This window comes from Rhinoraja longicauda, chromosome 5 (assembly GCF_053455715.1).
Source record: "Rhinoraja longicauda isolate Sanriku21f chromosome 5, sRhiLon1.1, whole genome shotgun sequence".
Classification (NCBI taxonomy): Eukaryota; Metazoa; Chordata; class Chondrichthyes; order Rajiformes; family Arhynchobatidae; genus Rhinoraja; species Rhinoraja longicauda.
Window position 1 is genome coordinate 16628744 of NC_135957.1, and position 19464 is coordinate 16648207.

Sequence of the window (19464 nt, forward strand, 5' to 3'; positions counted from 1 at the left end):
TGTCATTTAAAGAAAATATTAGACATTCCAAAAAAAGGTTATGCAGTTTTTGCTCAGTGTGAGAATTCCATATAGAATGTGGACTAAGCTAGGTTTAAAAAAAACCAGATCAGGACTTAGTTAGGTTTTTTAAAAATTCAATGTGGATTTCATAGATGGAGTCTTTTGATTCATAATGAGTAAACTTGGAACATGTACTATTGCCACAGGTCTTTTGAACTAAAGAAGGAATATTATGAGTGACATGACTAGTTATTCAGTTGACCACGGAATTAAATTAAAAGCGTTGACATAACTGGATTAGCATTATGCTGGTGGAATTTCACAAATGAGTACCAATTGGAATTTGCAGAAAATGTTATGCAATAGTTAAATCATTTGTGATTCTCCAGTGGTGTTTTATTAATTAAAAAAATTAATTATAAAGACTCTTGGATATCTCCGGGTCTTGAAGCACTGATATCTGTTTCGGTTTTAAAGATGAGGGTCCCATATGCTCTTATAAACCAGCATCATATTTCCTATCCAAATTACTATATATATACAAACACCATATGAACACAAATATCCAGGTAAATGTTTTTGTTTTTGAAAGCATCTGCTATTCCACATGGTAACATCAAATTTGATAAACAAGTTAAACAGTGTAATGCCTAGATTTTTCTGATGACCAAGAACCTTCAACATTATTAGAAATCAATTGAATAATACAATTATTTTGCATTATGCATTGGAGAATTGATTTTCTTTTCTTGGGTGAAATGTGCTAAAGATCCTTTCTGGGTCATCTTGTCATTATGAAAATTTGATCTTCGTGCCACTATTGTGATTTTCTGCACAAGGCCTGATGTCATACACGGCTCAAGATTGCTTTTCAATAAGCATTGGGACATTTAGATTATATTATTCTGTGGGTGACCATTACAGTTACAATGTGGTCTCTCTATGGACCACATATACCATGCCACTCTGGCACTGTACTAAACCCTGTGATCCTGTAATATCCCATGGCACAGGACCTGAACTCCCAATCTCTTTTTCCAGGCCCAGATCACAATCCCTGATCTCCTCATCCATCTCCCTATTTCTCGCCCACACCCCTGAGATCTAATGAAATCCTCAACAGGGATGTTGATCTCCAAATAACCTTCACTCCACAGCACGATTCTCATCATAATCACTCTTACACTTCTACCCGCTACCCGTCACAACTTAGCTGTTACTCCAGGTTTTCACAACAAAGATCCCTGATATTTCTCGACCTCATCTAATCATCACTGCAAAGACCTCTTCAACATACCTCCTCCCCCATAATTCCATCATCACGGCAAATATCCCAGTAGTTCTCCACTGCCCTTGACCATCACAGCATGTGCCCAGATGTTTTTCCATCCTATCATCAGAGTGCAGAGCTCAGATCTCTCCTTTCCTCTTTCTCATTCTCCAATACCCTAACCACACTACAGTCCTTGAGCATAGGTTTATTTGCAGTGGAGATCATCAGGTGCACTAGAGTTTCCTGGCTAGTGAATCTGAAAAGCTTGTGCTGAGAAATTGCATATTTGGGGACAGAGTAGTATTGGAAGCATTAGGATGATTTCCTCTGTATGGCTTAGTTCTGAATCTTAAACATTTTCACGGCAACACTGTATTTCACATAGAAAGTTAGGAAAGTGGTATTCATTAAATAGCCAAGACTAAATACCCAAGACTTAGCCTGTGGTCAAATACAAATTAATTATAGATGAGGAAAACACTTGATTCATGTTAAATCATCAATCCAGCAATACCTTATGCTGCAGCAGCTGATATTCTTTTCAATACTTTCAGAGTATTTGTTTTCACGTGTAAAAGTTAAAATATTAAACCAATAACCTGCTGAGCCTGCTCATAGTTCATGTAGATGTTAATATCCCATGGCAAAATTTGGAGAACCCAGTTCCCTCGACATTATTAGCCAACAGGTATCAGGTGGAACAGTAACAAAAATTATCTGAATGAGAGTATTACACAGGTAAATGGATCAAGTATTTAGTTTTTAAAACAAAGCACAAAAATAGATGTCAATGGCTAGAACTCCAAGAAATGAACCATAATGTAGCTCCTGCAAATCCATTGGTTTGAAGCACTGGAAAAGGCAACAGTGGTATTTCATTGTATGGTTGAACAAATGAAGGAATTCCAGGGCACCTTAATGTTAGCAATGATATTCAAATACTCATCAGAACATGGAACAACTCAATGTGGAGCTCTTCAAGGGGTTTAGGAAATAATCTTTCACATATACACGAGAAGTTACTGAAAGAGCAATGATTGTATTTTGAAAATCAAAGAAAACTGCAGATGTTGGGAATATGAAATAAAAATTCAATAGTTCAGGCAGCATTGGTATAAACAGAAACAGTATTAGTGTTTCAGTTGAAGATGTAAGATATCATGCCTGAGTAATTCCAGCTTTTTGTTTTATTATCTGAATACATTTTGGCCTGCTCTGTAGAAAGTACGGTGTAAGATGATCCTAAGAAAGTCATCACAATCTACAGTGTGGCAGACTCGGTGAGCTCTTTTCTTATGCTGCAATCCATTTACAATCTATGTTTCTTTGCTTTTGATTTACAAAGGGTGGTAGAGGCGCAGCTGGTTCCCTTGGTCCTCCAGGTCCACTAGGCCCACGAGTAAGCACAATTTTCAGCATCTTAGATATTCCTTCTGGGCATGATCTTTGCCAATCTATATGTATGCTCTTCAATGTTAAATTGTCTCAACGGATTTAATGTTTTTCTTTCCAATAATAATGACAAATATACTGATAAACTTACATGCATATAATACAACACTACATTGTTAAAATGTTTATATGTTAAAATGTTTATATGTTTAATAAGTAAGTGGCTGTAGCTAATAATTAATGGGAAATGCATTTGAAATGAATATTACAGTTGACACATCATGTTATGTTAACCCAATAAGATCCAAAGTAAAACCGTCCTGCTTATGATCAAAGTATTATTTTAAGCCCCATTATAGTCCCTTATTTGCAGTTATTGATTTAGTATTAGGGGTATTTGTGAATAATATTGGAAATCTGTAGGTATGAAGGTAAATAAAATCAGAGTTTTGCAGAGTTTCGATCTCCAACATTATCATAACAGATACTCGTTCCATCCAAGGGATGAACAATTGCGATTGGCCGTTCAATTCAAGCTTCAGCAGAGAAATGCAAGAGCACAGCATTGTCAGAGATATCAGACTTTGGATAATACACTTCGAGGCCTTGCCCTCCCTCCCATAACATAAATTTATGACACCAAATATAAAAGAAGGAGAATTCTCCCCAGTGTCTGACTAAATTCTGCCAACCTCAGGCTATCTGAGAATGATCAAATTTTTATTTGTGGGACCTTCCTGTGCAGAAATTAGCAAGTATATTTCCTACATTATAACCATGACTACACTTGAAAGATATTTAATTGACAGTCCTGAACCTTGAGAGGTATCAAGTCGTATTTTTCCATTTCTTCTGCTGATGTTTAAAGAAAATGTCTGTTTTCAGTTGATTGGCCAGTAATGTTTTAAATATGAGTTTGCTGCACAAGGTAGTTCTGCAGCACCATCTGTTGTATTTGAATTTGCACGTCTGGCCTAAAATGCATTGCCCGACTTTGCACTTAGATGTCAGCACAGAGACCATGCTACTGTAAAGAAGAATTGTGTTAGTATTAATCTAAACTTCAAATTATAATGGAGCTGTGAAAGGATTGTCCTCTGTGCTAAAAGAAAGGAAGATGGTATGTTATGTGTTGCTCCTGGAAGGTAAAGGGTATCCCATCAATGCCTCTATTTAGTCCTCGCTAACCACTGTTTACACAGGAACATAGAATGGCAGACTGGACTGGAGACTGAGCTGAAAGAGTTCACTGTTACTGAGGAATTCAAACCACAAAAAAAGTCATACTGAAGGAGACCGGGTCAGGAAAAACTGCTTCTCTTCCAAAATATATCCAAAAAATGTTCAAATGCATTTCAAATTAATCATTGACAATTCAATAAAGTTTTTAAAAGCAGGATGCAATTACTACAAGAGTCTTTTGTTCATTTGCGACATTCGAAAATGAGAATGAATGAGAAATATTAAGCATTGTAGTCAAGATCTATCTAATTCTAAACGTTAAGTGATATGTCCAGTTGAAATATTTTACTTGATGACTTATTTTCCTCTTTTTGAATGTCACAGGGCTCCACTGGTGATATTGGTTACCCTGGTCTTCCAGGTCCTGGTGGTCTGCCTGGTGCTAAAGGTGGCCGGGTAAGAAAAATATCTTTGTACCAGAGTTCTGTAGCAAATTTAAAAAACAGAAGCTTGTGCTCAAATGCAGTAAATTCCATATGGCAATTGGGATTGATAAATTGAGAGGCACTACCGGAAAAGCTGGCTAGGATTATTGCTCAGAACAACCCAAGGGTAATACCACACCCTTGCTTTTCTGCCATGGCCCTGTATCATCATCTGTTAATCTGTTAATGGCTGTTGCTTTAAAAGCACATAGTTCCCTGATAGTGGCGACGTAGGTAGTTCGGGTGGTGCAGAAAGCTTTTGGGAATTAAGTATAAACGTTAGGACGTTATGTTACAGTTGTACACAGTTGAAGTATTATGTTTAGTGTTACAGGACTGTCACCCTGCTACAGGAAAGAGTCCATTAAGTCGAGAAGATTTGCGAGGATGTTGGCAGGACTTGAGGGACGAAGCTATCGGGAAAAGTTGGGCATACCAGGGCTTTATTTAGGAGGCTGAGGGGCGATCTTATAGCGGTGTATAAAATCATAAGGGATATAGATAGGGTGAATGCATAGTTTTTATTCCCAGGAGAGGTGAATCAAGAATTAGAGCGCATAGGTTTAAGGTGAGAATGGAAATATTTAATAGGAACCTGAAGGGCAACCTTTTCGCACAGAGGGTGGTGGGTATTTGGAATAATCTGCCAGAGGAAGTAATTGAGGTAGGTACAATAACTACATTTAAAGCACATTTGGACATGTACATGGATAGGAAAGATTTTGATTTTGATATCTTCCATATCAGAAGATATAAAAATATCTTGATATTTGATATCAAGTGCTACATTAGCCACCCTCCAGTCTTCCCATCTGTCTGCCTAATCTATTTATAGTTTTGACTAATTTTTTTTTCTCTGTCAAGCTATTTATTTCTCTCATGTGCAGCTTCCTGGAGATGAAATACTTTAATATGTTTTTATTTTATGTATTTGTTTTCAGGGATCTGTCGGCTTTACAGGACCTAAAGGTGAACATGTAAGTCTTAAATTTACAAATGCACTAAAATGAGAATGAATTATTTTAAATATTCGCACAATATAGCATAGTATTATTCTGGTTTTAAATATGTTTTCAAACAATTGTCTTTCAGGGTTCTGCTGGTGGAGAAGGTATTGATGGCCAGAAGGGTGTGATGGTAAGAGATGTTGATTATTTTGCAGAGTAAAGCTATATTTGTCTGAATAACCTACTATGTCCTTTGCAGACTATTCTTTCTAATAAGACTGTGAGGATGCCAGCAAGCAATACCTAGACAATGTACCTTGTTACTATGAACTGATAGTTATTCTAATAATTATTCTGCCTGAAATTAGGATAAGTTTAGGCAAATATAGAGGTTTTCAGTTTAGCCTTGCATGCTGCTTTGTGAGGCTTCTAGCTCAACATGGACAGTTTCTCTCTTGTACAGTTAAATATTTAACTCTAGAGAGTTACCCATTGGGTTACATTTAGATGTTGAACTCAGATATGCATATCAGAGGATAGACACAAAGCTGGAGAACTCAGTGGGTCAGACAGCATCTCTGGAGAAAAGGTACAATAAGAAAATAACTGCAGATGCTGGTACAAATCGAAGGTGTTTATTCACAAAATGCTGGAGTAACTCAGCAGGTCAGGCAGCATCTCAGGAGAGAAGGAATGGGTGACGTTTCGGGTCAAGACCCTTCTTCAGACTGATGTCAGGGGGGCGGGACAAAGGAAGGATATAGGTGGAGACAGGAAAGATAGAGGGAGATCTGGGAAGGGAGAGGGGAAGAGAGGAACTATCTAAAGTTGGAGAAGTCGACGTTCATACCACTGGGCTGCAAGCTGCCCAGGCGAAATATGAGGTGCTGTTCCTCCAATTTCCGGTGGGCCTCACTATGGCACTGGAGGAGGCCCATGACAGAAAGGTCAGACTGGGAATGGGAGGGGGAGTTGAAGTGCTCGGCCACCAGGAGACCAGCTTGGCCAACGCGGACCGAGCGCAGGTGTTGAGCGAAGCGATCGCGAAGCCTGCGCTTGGTTTCGCCGATGTAAATAAGTTGACATCTGGAGCAGCGGATGCAATAGATGAGATTGGAGGAGGTGCAGGTGAACCTCTGTCTCACCTGGAAAGACTGTTTGGGTCCTTGGATGGAGTTGAGGGGGGAGGTAAAGGGACAGGTGTTGCATTTCGTGCGGTTGCAGGGAAAAGTGCCCGGGGATGGGGTGGTTTGGGTAGGAAGGGATGAGTGGACCAGGGAGTTACGGAGGGAACGGTCTCTGCGGAATGCAGAGAGGGGAGGGGATGGGAAGATATGGCCAGTGGTGGGGTCCCGTTGTAGGTGACGAAAATGGTGGCGGATGATTTGTTGGATCCGCTGGCTGGTGGGGTGGAAGGTGAGAACGAGGGGGATTCTGTCCTTGTTGCGAGTGGGGGGAGGGGGAGCAAGAGCGGAGCTGCGGGATGTAGAAGAGACCCTAGTGAGAGCCTCATCTATAATAGAAGAGGGGAAGCCCCGTTTCCTGAAGAATAGGATATCTCTGACGCCCTAGTGTGATACACCTCATCCCGGGCGCAGATGCGGCCTAGACGGAGGAATTGGGAGTAGGGGATAGACTTTTTGCAGGAGACCGGGTGGGAAGAAGTGTAGTCCAGATAGCTGTGCGAGTCAGTGGGTTTATAGTAGATGTCAGTCTGTCTCCTGTGATGGAGATGGTGAGGTCCAGAAACGGGAGGGAGATGTTGGAGATAGTCCAGGTATATTTAAGGGCAGGATGGAAATTGGAAGTGAAGTGTATGAAGTCAGTGAGTTCTGCATGGGTACAAGAGGTAGCACCAATGCAGTGGTCGATGTAGCGGAGGTAGAGTTTGGGGATGGGGCCGGTGTACGCCCGGAACAGGGATTGTTCGATGTACCCGACAAAGAGGCAGGCATAGCTAGGGCCCATGCGAGTGCCCATAGCTACGCCTCTGGTTTGGAGGAAGTGGGAGGAGTCAAAGGAGAAGTTGTTAAGGGTAAGAACCAGCTCTGCTAGGCGGAGGAGAGTGTTGGTAGATGGGGATTGGCTAGTTCTACGGTCGAGGAAGAAACGGAGGGCTTCGAGACCATCCTTGTGGGGGATGGAAGTGTAGAGTGACTGGACATCCATGGTAAAGATGAGGGAGTGGGGGCCTGGGAACCGGAAGTTATCGAGGAGATGGAGAGCGTGTGAGGTGTCTTGGACGTAGGTGGGGAGGGATTTAACCAGGGGGGATAGGATGGAGTCGAGGTAGGTGGAAATAAGTTCGGAAAGGAATAGGTGACATTTTGGGTCATCACCGTCTATATCTCTCGTTTCCCTTTCCCCTGACTTTGTCTGAAGAGAGGTCTCGACCCGAACCTTCGCCTATTCCAACTTTTTGTGTCTATCTTCGGTTGAAACCAGCATCTGCAGTTCCTTCCTACACTGTATATCACAGAGCATATTGTTGTGGAATTCACATTGGGTTGTTTGGTGTCCAATAGCCTGTTCCTGATAATTGTAGTCAAACAATGGAGGAATTATTGGTTTCAAAAGCAGAAAATGCTTGAAACATTCAGCAAAACAGGCAGCACCTGTGGAAGGCAATACAGTTTATGATTTTGGGTCCAGGGCCCTTTGGCAGAAATGGGAGTAAACTGTAAACAAGGTTATCTGGCCAATACATGAGGCAGCTAGAGAGTGAGAACATTGACAAAAGAATATAAGTGTTATGAAATGCAGACCAAGAAGACATTCCTGGATGGCCAGGCTGGACAGTTCCTCCACTCCAAGAGAAAAACAAGGCAAAAAACCCTCAACACACTGAGACAATATCACAGATGATGACTGATACAGACAGAGAAATGAAATTACTTGATGCTGTAGAAATCAATTTTGAGTCCAGAAGGCTGCAATATGCCCAACGGAAGAAGTAGTGATGTTCCTCAAGCTGGTACAGGGCCTCCTTGTAACAGTGCAGGAGGCCACTGACGGATAGGTCAGGGGCCTCCTTGTAACAGTGCAGGAGGCCACTGACTGATAGGTCAGAGTGAGAATGGGATGGAAAATTAGAATTCAGGGTCAACCCTGTGGACTAAATACATTGTTCAGCAAGCAGTAATGCAATCTGCATTCGGCTTCCCTAATGTTGAGGAGACCTTATTGTAGACACAAGGAACTGCAGATGCTGGTTTACAAAAATAGACACAAGCTGCTGGAGTAACTCAGCAGGTCAGGCAAATTCTCTCAAGAACACAGAGAGACCCAAGTGAGTACCTTTAGCTATACATTTGATCTGGAGAAAGTGATTGGAAGAACATTGTTTAATTTGTGAAAATCAAGATGGTGGGAGGGCCTTCTGCTTGTTCCTTGATCAGAGGCCCCTTCACCAACACATTCATTAGTCTGGCTAAACATTGGTTGGGCTTATATTGAAGGAGGGCCTTCAGACCTTCCTGGTGTGGGATGGAAATGTATTGGAATTGTACATTAATGGTGAAGGCAAAGATGAACTGTTTGGTACCAAGGAATTAGAAATTATCGAAATAGTGGAGGACATCTGAAGTGTCATAGATGTATGGGAGAGGACTGAACCAGGGAAAGAATGGAGTCAAGATAGAAACATAGAAAAGAGGTGCAGGGGGAGGTGGCCATTTGGCCCTTCGAGCCAGCACCGCCATTCATTGTGATCATGGCTGATCATCTACAATTAGTAACCTGTGCCTGCCTTCTCCCCATATCCCTTGATTCCGCAAGCCCCTAGAGCTCTATCTAACTCTCTTTTAAATTCATCCAGTGAAATGGCCTTGACTGCATTCTGTGGCAGAAAATTCCACAATTTCACAACTCTGGGTGAAAACGTTTTTTTTTCACCTCAGTTTTAAATGGCCTCCCCTTTATTCTTAGACTGTGGTCCCTGGTTCTGGACTCCTCCGACATTGGGAACATTTTTCCTGCATCTAGCTTGTCAAGTCCTTTTATAATTTTATACGTTTCTATAAGATCCCCCTCATCCTTCTAAATTCCAGTGAATATAAGCCCAGTCTTTCCAATCTTACCTCATATGACAGTCCCGGGGATTAACCTCGTGAACCTACGCTGCACTGCCTCGATAGCAAGGATGTCCTTCCTCAAATTAGGAGACCAAAACTGCACACAATACTTCAGATGTGGTCTCACCAGGGCCCTATACAACTGCACAAGGACCTCTTTACTCCTATAGAAACATAGAAAATAGGTGTAGGAGGAGGCCATTTGGCCCTTCGAGCCAGCACCACCATTCATTGTGATCATGGCTGATCATCCACAATCAGTAACCTGTGCCTGCTTTCTCCCCATATCCCTTGATTCAACTAGCCCCGAGAGCTCTATCTAACTCTTTTAAATTCATCCAGTGAATTGGCCTCCACTGCCTTCTGTGGCGGAGAATTCCACAAATTCACAACTCTGGGTCAAAACGTTTTTTCTCGCCTCAATTTTAAATGGCCTCCCCTTTATTCTTAGACTGTGGCCCCTGGTTCTGAACACCTCCAACAAGCAAGATAGCTTCAAGTCATTCACAAAGCACTTTTTTTTTCTGATTTCTTGTTTATTAATTTTGACTTTTTGAGCTTTAATGGAGTTGGAGTTGCCATAGTGAAGATATACTGTATGGATCCAGGAAAACTTGTGTAATGTCAAATGCCAGCAGAAGACATTGGGTGGGCATTTATTTTCCTCATTTCACTGGATTTTGTGGTAATTACAGCGATCCATCATATTACAGTATTGAGTTGGGCATCAGCAAGGTAGTTGATGCAGCATCTGCTGTATAGCACTTAGCCACTGAATATTCAATGGTCATTATTGATATTCTCGGCACTAATGCAGGTGGCCCACAGTTTGATTTTGCTGGATTCTGTGGTAAATTCAACTTTGTCTTCATGTTCTTATCGAAACGTATAAGATTATTAAGGGGTTGGACACGTTAGAGGCAGGAAACATATTCCCAAAGTTGGGGGAGTCCAGAACAAGGGGCCACTGTTTAAGAATAAGGGGTAGGCCATTTAGAACTGAGATGAGGAAAAACTTTTTCAGTCAGAGAGTTGTGAATCTGTGGAATTCTCTGCCTCAGAAAGCAGTGGCGGCCAATTCTCTGAATGCATTCAAGAGAGAGCTAGATAGAGCTCTTAAGGATAGCTGAGTCAGGGGGTATGGGGAGAAGGCAAGAACGGGGTACTGATTGAGAATGATCAGCCATGATCACATTAAATCGAAGGGCCGAATGGCCTCCTCCTGCACCTATTGTCTATTGTCTATTGTCTACACCAACTTAAGACTGTCCTGAAGGAGACAGTCTCCTCAGACCATTTCTTTGTTGGTGCCTTGCATTTCAATCTCTGTCTGCAATAAAATGTATTAGTAAAATAAGGTAAGGAAGAAAAATATAAACCAAAACTAAATGACATTTAATTGTTGTATTAAAGTTATCAGTCTATTGAACCGAATGGACAAGTGGAAATTAAGAACATCTTTAATATTGAATTGTCATGTACAAAAATGTACAATGGTCGTTTTGTTCTCCTTCCTGCTTCATCTGATCAAAATATTTACTTATAATGCGCTAAAATATTCAAAAAAACTTTTCATCCCAATGTTCTACAAAACAGTGAGGCAAATGCAAACATTCATTTGAGGAAAAAGCAAATGAAGAATAAAGAAAAAGGATATAAAAATGGTGTTAGATGAAGAGGGATAGGAGAAAGGAGATGATAATGTGGAGCATAACTGTTGGCATATACCTGTTGAAGCCTGTTCTACTGTACGCTCCATATAAAATGGAATCATGACTTGCGATATACTTTTTGAATCCAATGTTTAATTTCCTTCTTTTAAACTGGTTTTCATGGTTTTTCTTTACATATCAATATGTTTGTTTAAAAAACAAAGCTTTATGTCAAGGCAGAATACTATTATGTGTAGGAAAGAACTGCAGATGCTGGTTTAAATTGATAGTAGTCACAAAATGCTGGAGTAACTCAGCGGGACAGGCAGCATCTCTGGAGAGAAGGAATGGGCGACGTTTCTGGTCGAGACCCTTTTTCAGTCTGAAGAAGGGTCTCGACCAGAAATGTCGCCCATTCCTTCTCTCCAGAGATGCTGCCTGTCCCGCAGAGTTACTCCAGAATACTATTATGTTTTATTATTTTTATTTTTATGATCTTCACAGTACAAGCAAATTTAAAGCTAGATGTTTTGTTTAGAAACATAGCCATGATGTAGTTTGAGATTTGTATTTTTAATATGCTAAGCATTGTCTTTGAAGAGGATGTGACTCATTTGTTTTTTCTTTTCTCCCTACCCACCACTTCCACCCCATGTGGCTAATGTTTAGGGTGATCGAGGAGCCCCAGGTCCCAAGGGTTCTGTAAGTATTTTGCAAGTGTCTTATAATGTTATCATTTTGTGACTGTATTCCTTAATGCTACAGAAATATAGCTTTTGAGGAAATTTGATTGAGAAATTTATAATAATAAAAGGATAGTTTACTATTTAGGTGAGAAAATAACGACTTAAGTAGTTTTCAATGGCTAGTGATTGGGCAGTCGATGCACTGAAGACTACAATGTAAATTTGCATCACAATTGAAAGGATGATCTTGTACGTATTTTTTGTTTATTCTGTTATTTTTTTCTGGTTCCTCTGCACAGACTGCATGGCACAATGATTCCTGTATGGTTGTGAAAGAGAATAGATTAAACAGAAATAAGTGGGGGGTATGGGAATGCTCTGAGTCAGCATGGATTCAGTTGGCCAAATGATCTCCATCTATGTCATGAAAACTTAATGTTGGGAAAACTATTGGAAAATAATTCTGAGGAATATTTACAGGGCAAATGGGAAATTGTTCAACCCATGTTGCCTCCACTCCAGAACCAAGGTTACAATAAACTCGGGTATCTAACAAGACAACATTCCAGCATTGGGGCTTTGATGTTGGGCAGACTTTGTTATGCATATCTTCACTAGATCTTTTTAAGTAAACACTTTATTCCAAGCTCTGTTTAGAGGAATCTATCTGCCACAGGTAAGGTCAGCGTTGGGGCTTTTCTCAAAATAAATTCGATTAGTCTTTTTCTCTTGAAGATGGTTAAGACCACACAGAATGAAGAAACATATTCAAGGTGGCATTGGGATCCCTAAATCCTCTGAGCACAGAAAAATCCAATGGAAACAACAGGAGAGCATCACATCCTAAGCTCCCTACCTGCTCACCCTGTCAAGCACCCAATGCTCCACTTGTGGTAGAGGCTGAGGGTCTCAGATTGACCTCATCAGCCATCATAGAATATGTTGAACATGAGTAACTTATCCTTGACTTTGAGACACTATCTTGAGACAGAATCAAAATGTAGTCAGGAATTTTAATGGCAAGGTGAAAATTGATGAGAAGGTAATATTCGAAAGGCCAACTAAGTTAAATATAAATGTTATCTTGTCCAAGTGTAATACATCCTAACTCACAGAGAGAATTTCAAATGAAAATTGCAGAAGGACTTACTATAATCCTTCAGTCTTCTCTTGATGCAGGGGAGATGCCAGGATTGGAAAATGGCAAATTTGATATCCCTGTTTTAAAAGGGCTGTAAGAATAGTAAAAGGCCCTGATAGAGTGGTGAATAGTGAAAGGCCTGGATAGAGTGGATGTGGAGAGGATGTATCCACTAGTTGGAGAGTCTAGGACCAGAGGCCACAGCCTCCGAATAAAAGGACGTACCTTTAGAAAGGAGATGACGAGGATCTTCTTTAGTCAGAGGCTGATGAATCTGTGGAATTTATTGCCACAGGCAGCTGTGGAGGCCAAGCAATTGGGTATTTTTAAGGGGTAGGAAGGAAATGCAGATGATGGTTTAGACCGAAAATAGACACAAAAAGCTGGAGTAACTCAGTGGGTCAGACGGCATCTCTGGAGAAAAAGAATAGGTGATGTTTCAGGTCGAGACCCTTCAGACTATTTAAAAGATTTTTTAAGGCACATTGATAGATTCTTGATTGGTAAGGGATTTAGGGATTATTGGGAGAAGGCAGAAGAATGGGGTTTAGAGGGAAAGATAGATCAGCCATGATTGAATGGCACAGTAGACTTGATGGGTCGATAACTTATGAAATAACTCCCCACCAGTTTAACCGCAGTGGTGGGGATGACTCAGAAACAAGTAGTTTGAAAAGTTTGTAGGTAAAGGATAGTCAACAGGAATATGTAAGACCAACTGTGTTCCTCTATCCTAATTGAATTTTCTGCTGTGGAAGAGAGAAAGATCAATGAAGGGAATGCACTGGATGTTGTCTATATCGATTTGCAGAACAATACAGAAATTAATTAGCTCAAGGACAGAGTGAAGTCTCATGATAAACTATTGTTTTTCCAGAGTGCAGTAGCTTCTGCATTCCTCAGTACTTCATAAGTTCTTCATAATTCTTCTCCTATATCTTTCGAACTTATTAACTTCCTTCATAAGGGCAAGAGACAACATCAGAGTACAAAGTAAAGAGCACAGAACACAGAGTCCCTCCTTGCAGAATGGTTTCTTATAGAATGGAATATTATTGGAGGCTAGTGAAGATTTTGGGGTTGCACAGCAGTCAGTGGTGCTGCCTCAAAGCTTGTGAGCCCCATGTTTGATACTGATCCTGTGTGTGGCCAGTGTTGAGTTTGTATGTTCTCATTACTGCTGGATGGATTTTGTGAGTGCTCCAGTTTCCACCAGCATCAAAATATTTATTTAGTAGATTAAGCGCTACAGTAAATTACCCCTTAACGTTGTGAATGGGACAACGAATCAAAGGGGGTTGATGGGCATGTGTGAAAGACAGTAAATTACACTATGGGGAAAAAAGAAAGGGAATGGGACTAAAGAGATTGCTCTACTGGGAGCAGCAATGGTCCTGATAGGTTGAATGGCCTTGTTCTGTGTTATTATAAAATATGATATACAGAAACTATCCTGGCAAGCCAGAGAATAACAAATTTGAAGTAAAATTTAGCAGTGGCAACAATGTTTTGCTCAACTGATACTCTGCTGTTTAAGAAAGTTAGGATTGGAAATAGCAAGATAGTTGAGAGTCATAGCATGGAAATTTTAATTGCAATATTGTGAGTTCTTTACAAGAATCAGACATTGACATTTAATCAAAGTAAGATTAAAGGGCTTAGTTACTGGCCAACTTCAGTAATTTAATTCAAACAATTAAGTTAGTTACAGATTTCTTGCCATTATTTTTGAAAACACATGTATCACTCAAAATATATTCTCTCTCTTACTTGCTTGCTGCCTTAGTGCTTTAAAATTAAGACGCATGGCTCATCTAAACTCGTCATCCATATCTGTAACCAAGGAAACAAAAGGTTGCAACTTCTAATTCATTGTTTACGCACACTTGATGCGCCAAATTGTCTGTTTATATGTTGTATCTCTCTCCCAACCCTATCCCTCCCTCCCTCCTCTCTCTGTCTGCCTCTCTCTCTGTCTTGCTGTAGTACTGTATCACATTTTATTTATATCCAGGTTAGATGAATAGGCAATAATCTTTGCGAATTTCAACTAGGTCATTTTGACATTATGCAATATTGCAATTACAAATCTTTGTTGTTCAGGAGAAGTGACAATTTAGAATGTCATGATCATTATAACGTCAACAGGTTTTAAAATCATTTAGCTTGTAGATAGAAGGAAACATATACAAGTCCTGAAGTACTCCCATACTTTAGCGCTTTTGGGAAACATAGAAAATAGATGCAGGAGGAGGCCATTTGGCCCTTCGAGCCAGCACTGCCATTCATTCTGATAATGGTTGATCATCCACAATCAGTAACCCGTGCTTTCCACCCATATCCCTTGATTCTTCTAGCCCCGAGAGCTCTATCTAACTCTCTTTTAAATTCATCCAGTGAATTGGCCTCTACTGCCTTCTGTGGCAGAGAATACCACAAATTCACAACTCTCTGGGTGAAAAAGTTTTTTCTCATCTCAGTTTTAAATGGCTTCCCCTTTATTCTTAGACTGTGGCCCCTGGTTCTGGACTCCCCCAACATTGGGAACATTTTTCCTGCATCTAGCTTGTCCAGTCCTTTTATAATTTTATATGTTTCTATAAGATCCTCTCTCATACTTCTAAGTTCCAGTGAATACAAGCCCAGTCTTTCCAATCTTTCCTCATATGACAGTCCCGCTATCCTGGGGATTAGCCTTGTGAACCTACGCTGCACTGCCTCAATAACAAGAATGTCCTTCCTCCTTGCTAAAAGAGGACCAAAACTGCACACAATACTCCAGATGTGGTATCACCAGGGCCCTGTACAACTGCAGAAGGACCTCTTTACTCCATACTCAAAGATTGACATCAATATGGCATTAATAAGTCTTAATTTCAATGGTGTGAAAACATAAAGTGAAGTAACAAGATTTTGGATTAGAGTAAAAATTACACTAGCTCTAAGCTCTGCTTATTCTGTGATTGTTTTTTGTCTTTTAATTCTCCAGCTTGGTAAAGCCGGTCTGGCTGGAAGCCATGGCAAAGAAGGTTTCCGTGGACTGCATGGTACAGAGGGAGGCCAAGGACCAATGGGATCACAAGGGTTATACGGAGATCGTGGATTGGCAGGCATACCTGGAAAGCAGGGTCTACCTGTATGAATGCAATTCTGAGTACACTTTTCTACTTATTCAGACCTCCAGTTGTCTGCTGAGTTTTGGGTTTTACATTGTAATTTAAAACATCTCTTTTTTACATACCATTCCTAGGGTAAAGAGCCTACTGACCAGCACATTAAAACAGTGTGCATGAGAGTAATGCAAGGTGAGTACCAAATGATTTTAAATAATCTACTATTCTGCATCAAGTGACGAGCATGTAGAGGATAAAGTTATAAAATGTGACGACATCTATCCCAGCTCCTCATCAAAACTCCATGTTTCATATTCAAAAATACACATAAAATAGAAACATGAGATTTTATTCAATGAGAAAAAAAGTAAAATTTTGATTTTCATTTGAATCTGGCTGTCCTGGTTGATGTTGCAAAGAATACAATTAGTCAGGCCAGTAGAAAGTAGGAAGGCAATTTGACGCTGTCTGAAGAAGGGTTCCATCCCAAAACGTCATCTATTCCTTTTCTTCAGAGTTGCTGCCTGACCTGCTAGTTACTCCAGCATTTTGTGTCCATCTCTGGTAGAAACCAGCATCTGCAGTTCCTTTCTGCACAAGGCAAGTTGAATATTGGCCTTGATTGCAAAGAAAATAGAGCACGTGTAAACAAATCTTCTTGCAACTTCATGTTGCTGTATTTTGATGTTTGGAGGGGGTTCCACATTTACTAAAGAAAGACTCATTCAAACAATCTACATCCCATCGCAAATTCACATTGTCATAAATTTGGAAAACTTACATACTGTTCCTTCTTCCAGGTCATTCATGTAAATGGTGAACAAATGAAGGGCAAGAATTAATCCCTTCAATATTCCAATAGTTATCTCCTTCCAGTCTGAAAAAGGCCCATTTTTTCAACACTGTTTTCTATGTGACAGCCTGTTTTCAATCCATTCTAACACACTTTGATGCCACAAGCTTTTAACTTATGCAGCAGTCTCCAGCGTGGTATTTTGTCAAATGTCTTTTGGAAATCCAAATACACTACATTTTCAGGTTCCCCTTTATCAATTCTTTCTGTTACTTCCTCAAAGAATTTGAGTAAATTCGTCAAACATAACTTACTTTTAAAAAGTGTTGATTAAGTTTGATTATTAACTCTAGCATCTTGCCAATAATAGCTGTTAAATTAACTGGATGAAAGGTATCTGCCTTTCTCATTTGATAAACAAGGGAGTCACATTGGCTGTTTTCCAAAGTTCTGGCACCTTCCTGGAGTTCAGTGTATTTATGAAAATTGGCAACCCATGGGTCCACTATCTCTACAGTCACTTCCGTTAAAACCCCCACATGGGTCCTGGCAACTTGTCCATCTTCAGCTCCTTGAGTTTCTCCAATACTTTATCCCATGTAATTGGGATTTTTGTAAATTATACCATATTATTTGAAATTAGCCTGTCTGATATTTTAGAAATATTAGCAATGTCTTCCATGGTGAAGGCTAATGCAAGACATTTATTCAACCTATCTCCTATTTCGTTGTTTTCTGCTATTAATTCACCACTCATTTTCTGGAGGTCCTGTATTTACCTTAGCCACTGTCTTCCCATTTATATATCCATGAAAACTTTAACTTTTTGTTATTATACAATGTAAATTTCCTCTTAATTAATTTTCTCTCTTCTTATGAGTCATTTGGTCTTTTGCTGCTAGATCCTAAAAACCTCCCAGTCCTCTGGTCTACCACTAGTAATTGCTACTTTGTATACCCTAGGTTTCAATTTAACATTACCACTTTGTAATGCCTCTTTCCCATGGAATCCCTCTTTTTGATTTGGAAAAACTGTCGATGAGCATTATAGACCAGCTGTTTGACTATCTGCCACTGTTCCTCTCTTGACTGTCTCGTGGTTTGTTTACTTAATCCACCATGGACAACACTTCCCTCATACAATTTTAATTGCCCTTATCTCAGTTGCAAACACTGGCTATGGATCTATAAATCCTACTCTTCTTTCCACAGCCCTGAACATTATTCTTACCTATTCATTCCCTATCAAAGTCAATGATTGATTCTGTTTCTGCCACCAGCATTGATAGTGAATTCAAATCCAAACTAATTATTGAATAAGAAATGTCTTTCCTCTCAGTCTGCTAGACTGGTATCCCTTAATCCTGGAACATGAACCAATGGGAACAACATTCTCTTTATATCAACTCTGAACCCATTACAGTTTTCTCACAAATTTTCTAACAACGTTCTATTTTCCGAGGAGACCAATTCCATTTCTCTAGCTTAAATTCCTCATCTCTACAACCATTCCAGTGAATCTTTTCTGCAGCATCTCTAGGAAATGGATGTAATTCATAGAATTACTAAAGCATGGAAGGAGGTAATTTGACCTATTGAATCCATGTTGGCTCCTGGTAGAGCAATCCATTCCATTAGCCTAATTTTGTCCCACAGGCCTTAAATTATTCTCTTATACAGCACGGAAACAGGCCTTTCAGCCCAAGTCATCTCATGTTCCTATTCGTTGTGGTCTAACCAGCATTTTGTAAAGATCCAACATAATATTCCCTTATATTTTGTATTTTTTTAAATGCCTTTTATTTATGTATCCCAGGATGCCATGGTGTTTGGTATTGCAGCAAATAGAAACATAAACATAGAAAATAGGTCCAGGAGTAGGCCATTCGGCCCTTTGAGCCAGCATCGCCATTCAATATGATCATGGCTGATCATCCAAAATCAGTACCCTGTTCCTGCTTTCTCCCCATATCCCTTGATTCGGTTAGCCCTAAGAGTTATATCTAATTCCCTCTAGAAAACATCCAGTGAATTGGTCTCCATTGCCTTCTGTGGCAGAGAATTCCACAAATTCACAACTCTCTGGGTGAAAAGGTTTTTTCTCATCTCAGTCCAAAATGGCCTACCCCTTATTCTTAAACTGTGACCCCTGGTTCTGAACTCCCCCAACATCGGGAACTTTTTTCCTGCATCTATATGTTTCTATAAGATCCCCTCTCATCCTTCTAAATTCCAGTGAATATAAGCCCAGTCGATCCATTCTTTCATCATATGTCAGTCCTGCCATCCCAGGAATTAACCTGGTGAACCTACGCTGTACTCCCTCCACAGCAAGAATGACCTTCCTCAATTTAGTAGACCAAAACTGCACACAATACTCCAGGTGTGGTCTCACCAGGGCCCTGTACAACTGCAGTAGGACCTCCTTGCTCCTATACTCAAATCCTCTCGCTATGAAGGCTAACATGTCATTTGCCTTCCTCACTGCCTGCTGTACCTGCATGCTTACTTTCAGTGACTGATGTACAAGGACACTCAGGTCTTGTTGCACCTACCCATTTCCTAATCTGACACCATTCATTAATAATCTGCCTGGTTCTTGACACCAAAGTAGATAACCTCACATGTATTCACATTATACTGCATCTGCCATGCATCTGCCCACTCACCCAACCTATCCAAGTCACCCTGCAGCCTCATAGCATCCTCCTCGCAGTTCAAACT

At 40.2% G+C, this 19464-nt stretch overlaps 1 protein-coding gene across 1 annotated transcript in view; it reads left to right on the forward strand.

The window, feature by feature from the left end:
• col9a1b (collagen, type IX, alpha 1b) overlaps nt 1-19464 on the forward strand; it is an 82294-nt gene that overhangs the window by 48221 nt on the left and 14609 nt on the right. Inside the window, exons 23-29 of the mRNA XM_078398994.1 lie at nt 2622-2675; nt 4235-4306; nt 5277-5312; nt 5428-5472; nt 11677-11709; nt 15824-15970; nt 16085-16139. Of these exons, the coding sequence (XP_078255120.1) occupies nt 2622-2675; nt 4235-4306; nt 5277-5312; nt 5428-5472; nt 11677-11709; nt 15824-15970; nt 16085-16139 (442 nt within the window). The remainder of the gene's footprint in view (nt 1-2621; nt 2676-4234; nt 4307-5276; nt 5313-5427; nt 5473-11676; nt 11710-15823; nt 15971-16084; nt 16140-19464) is intronic.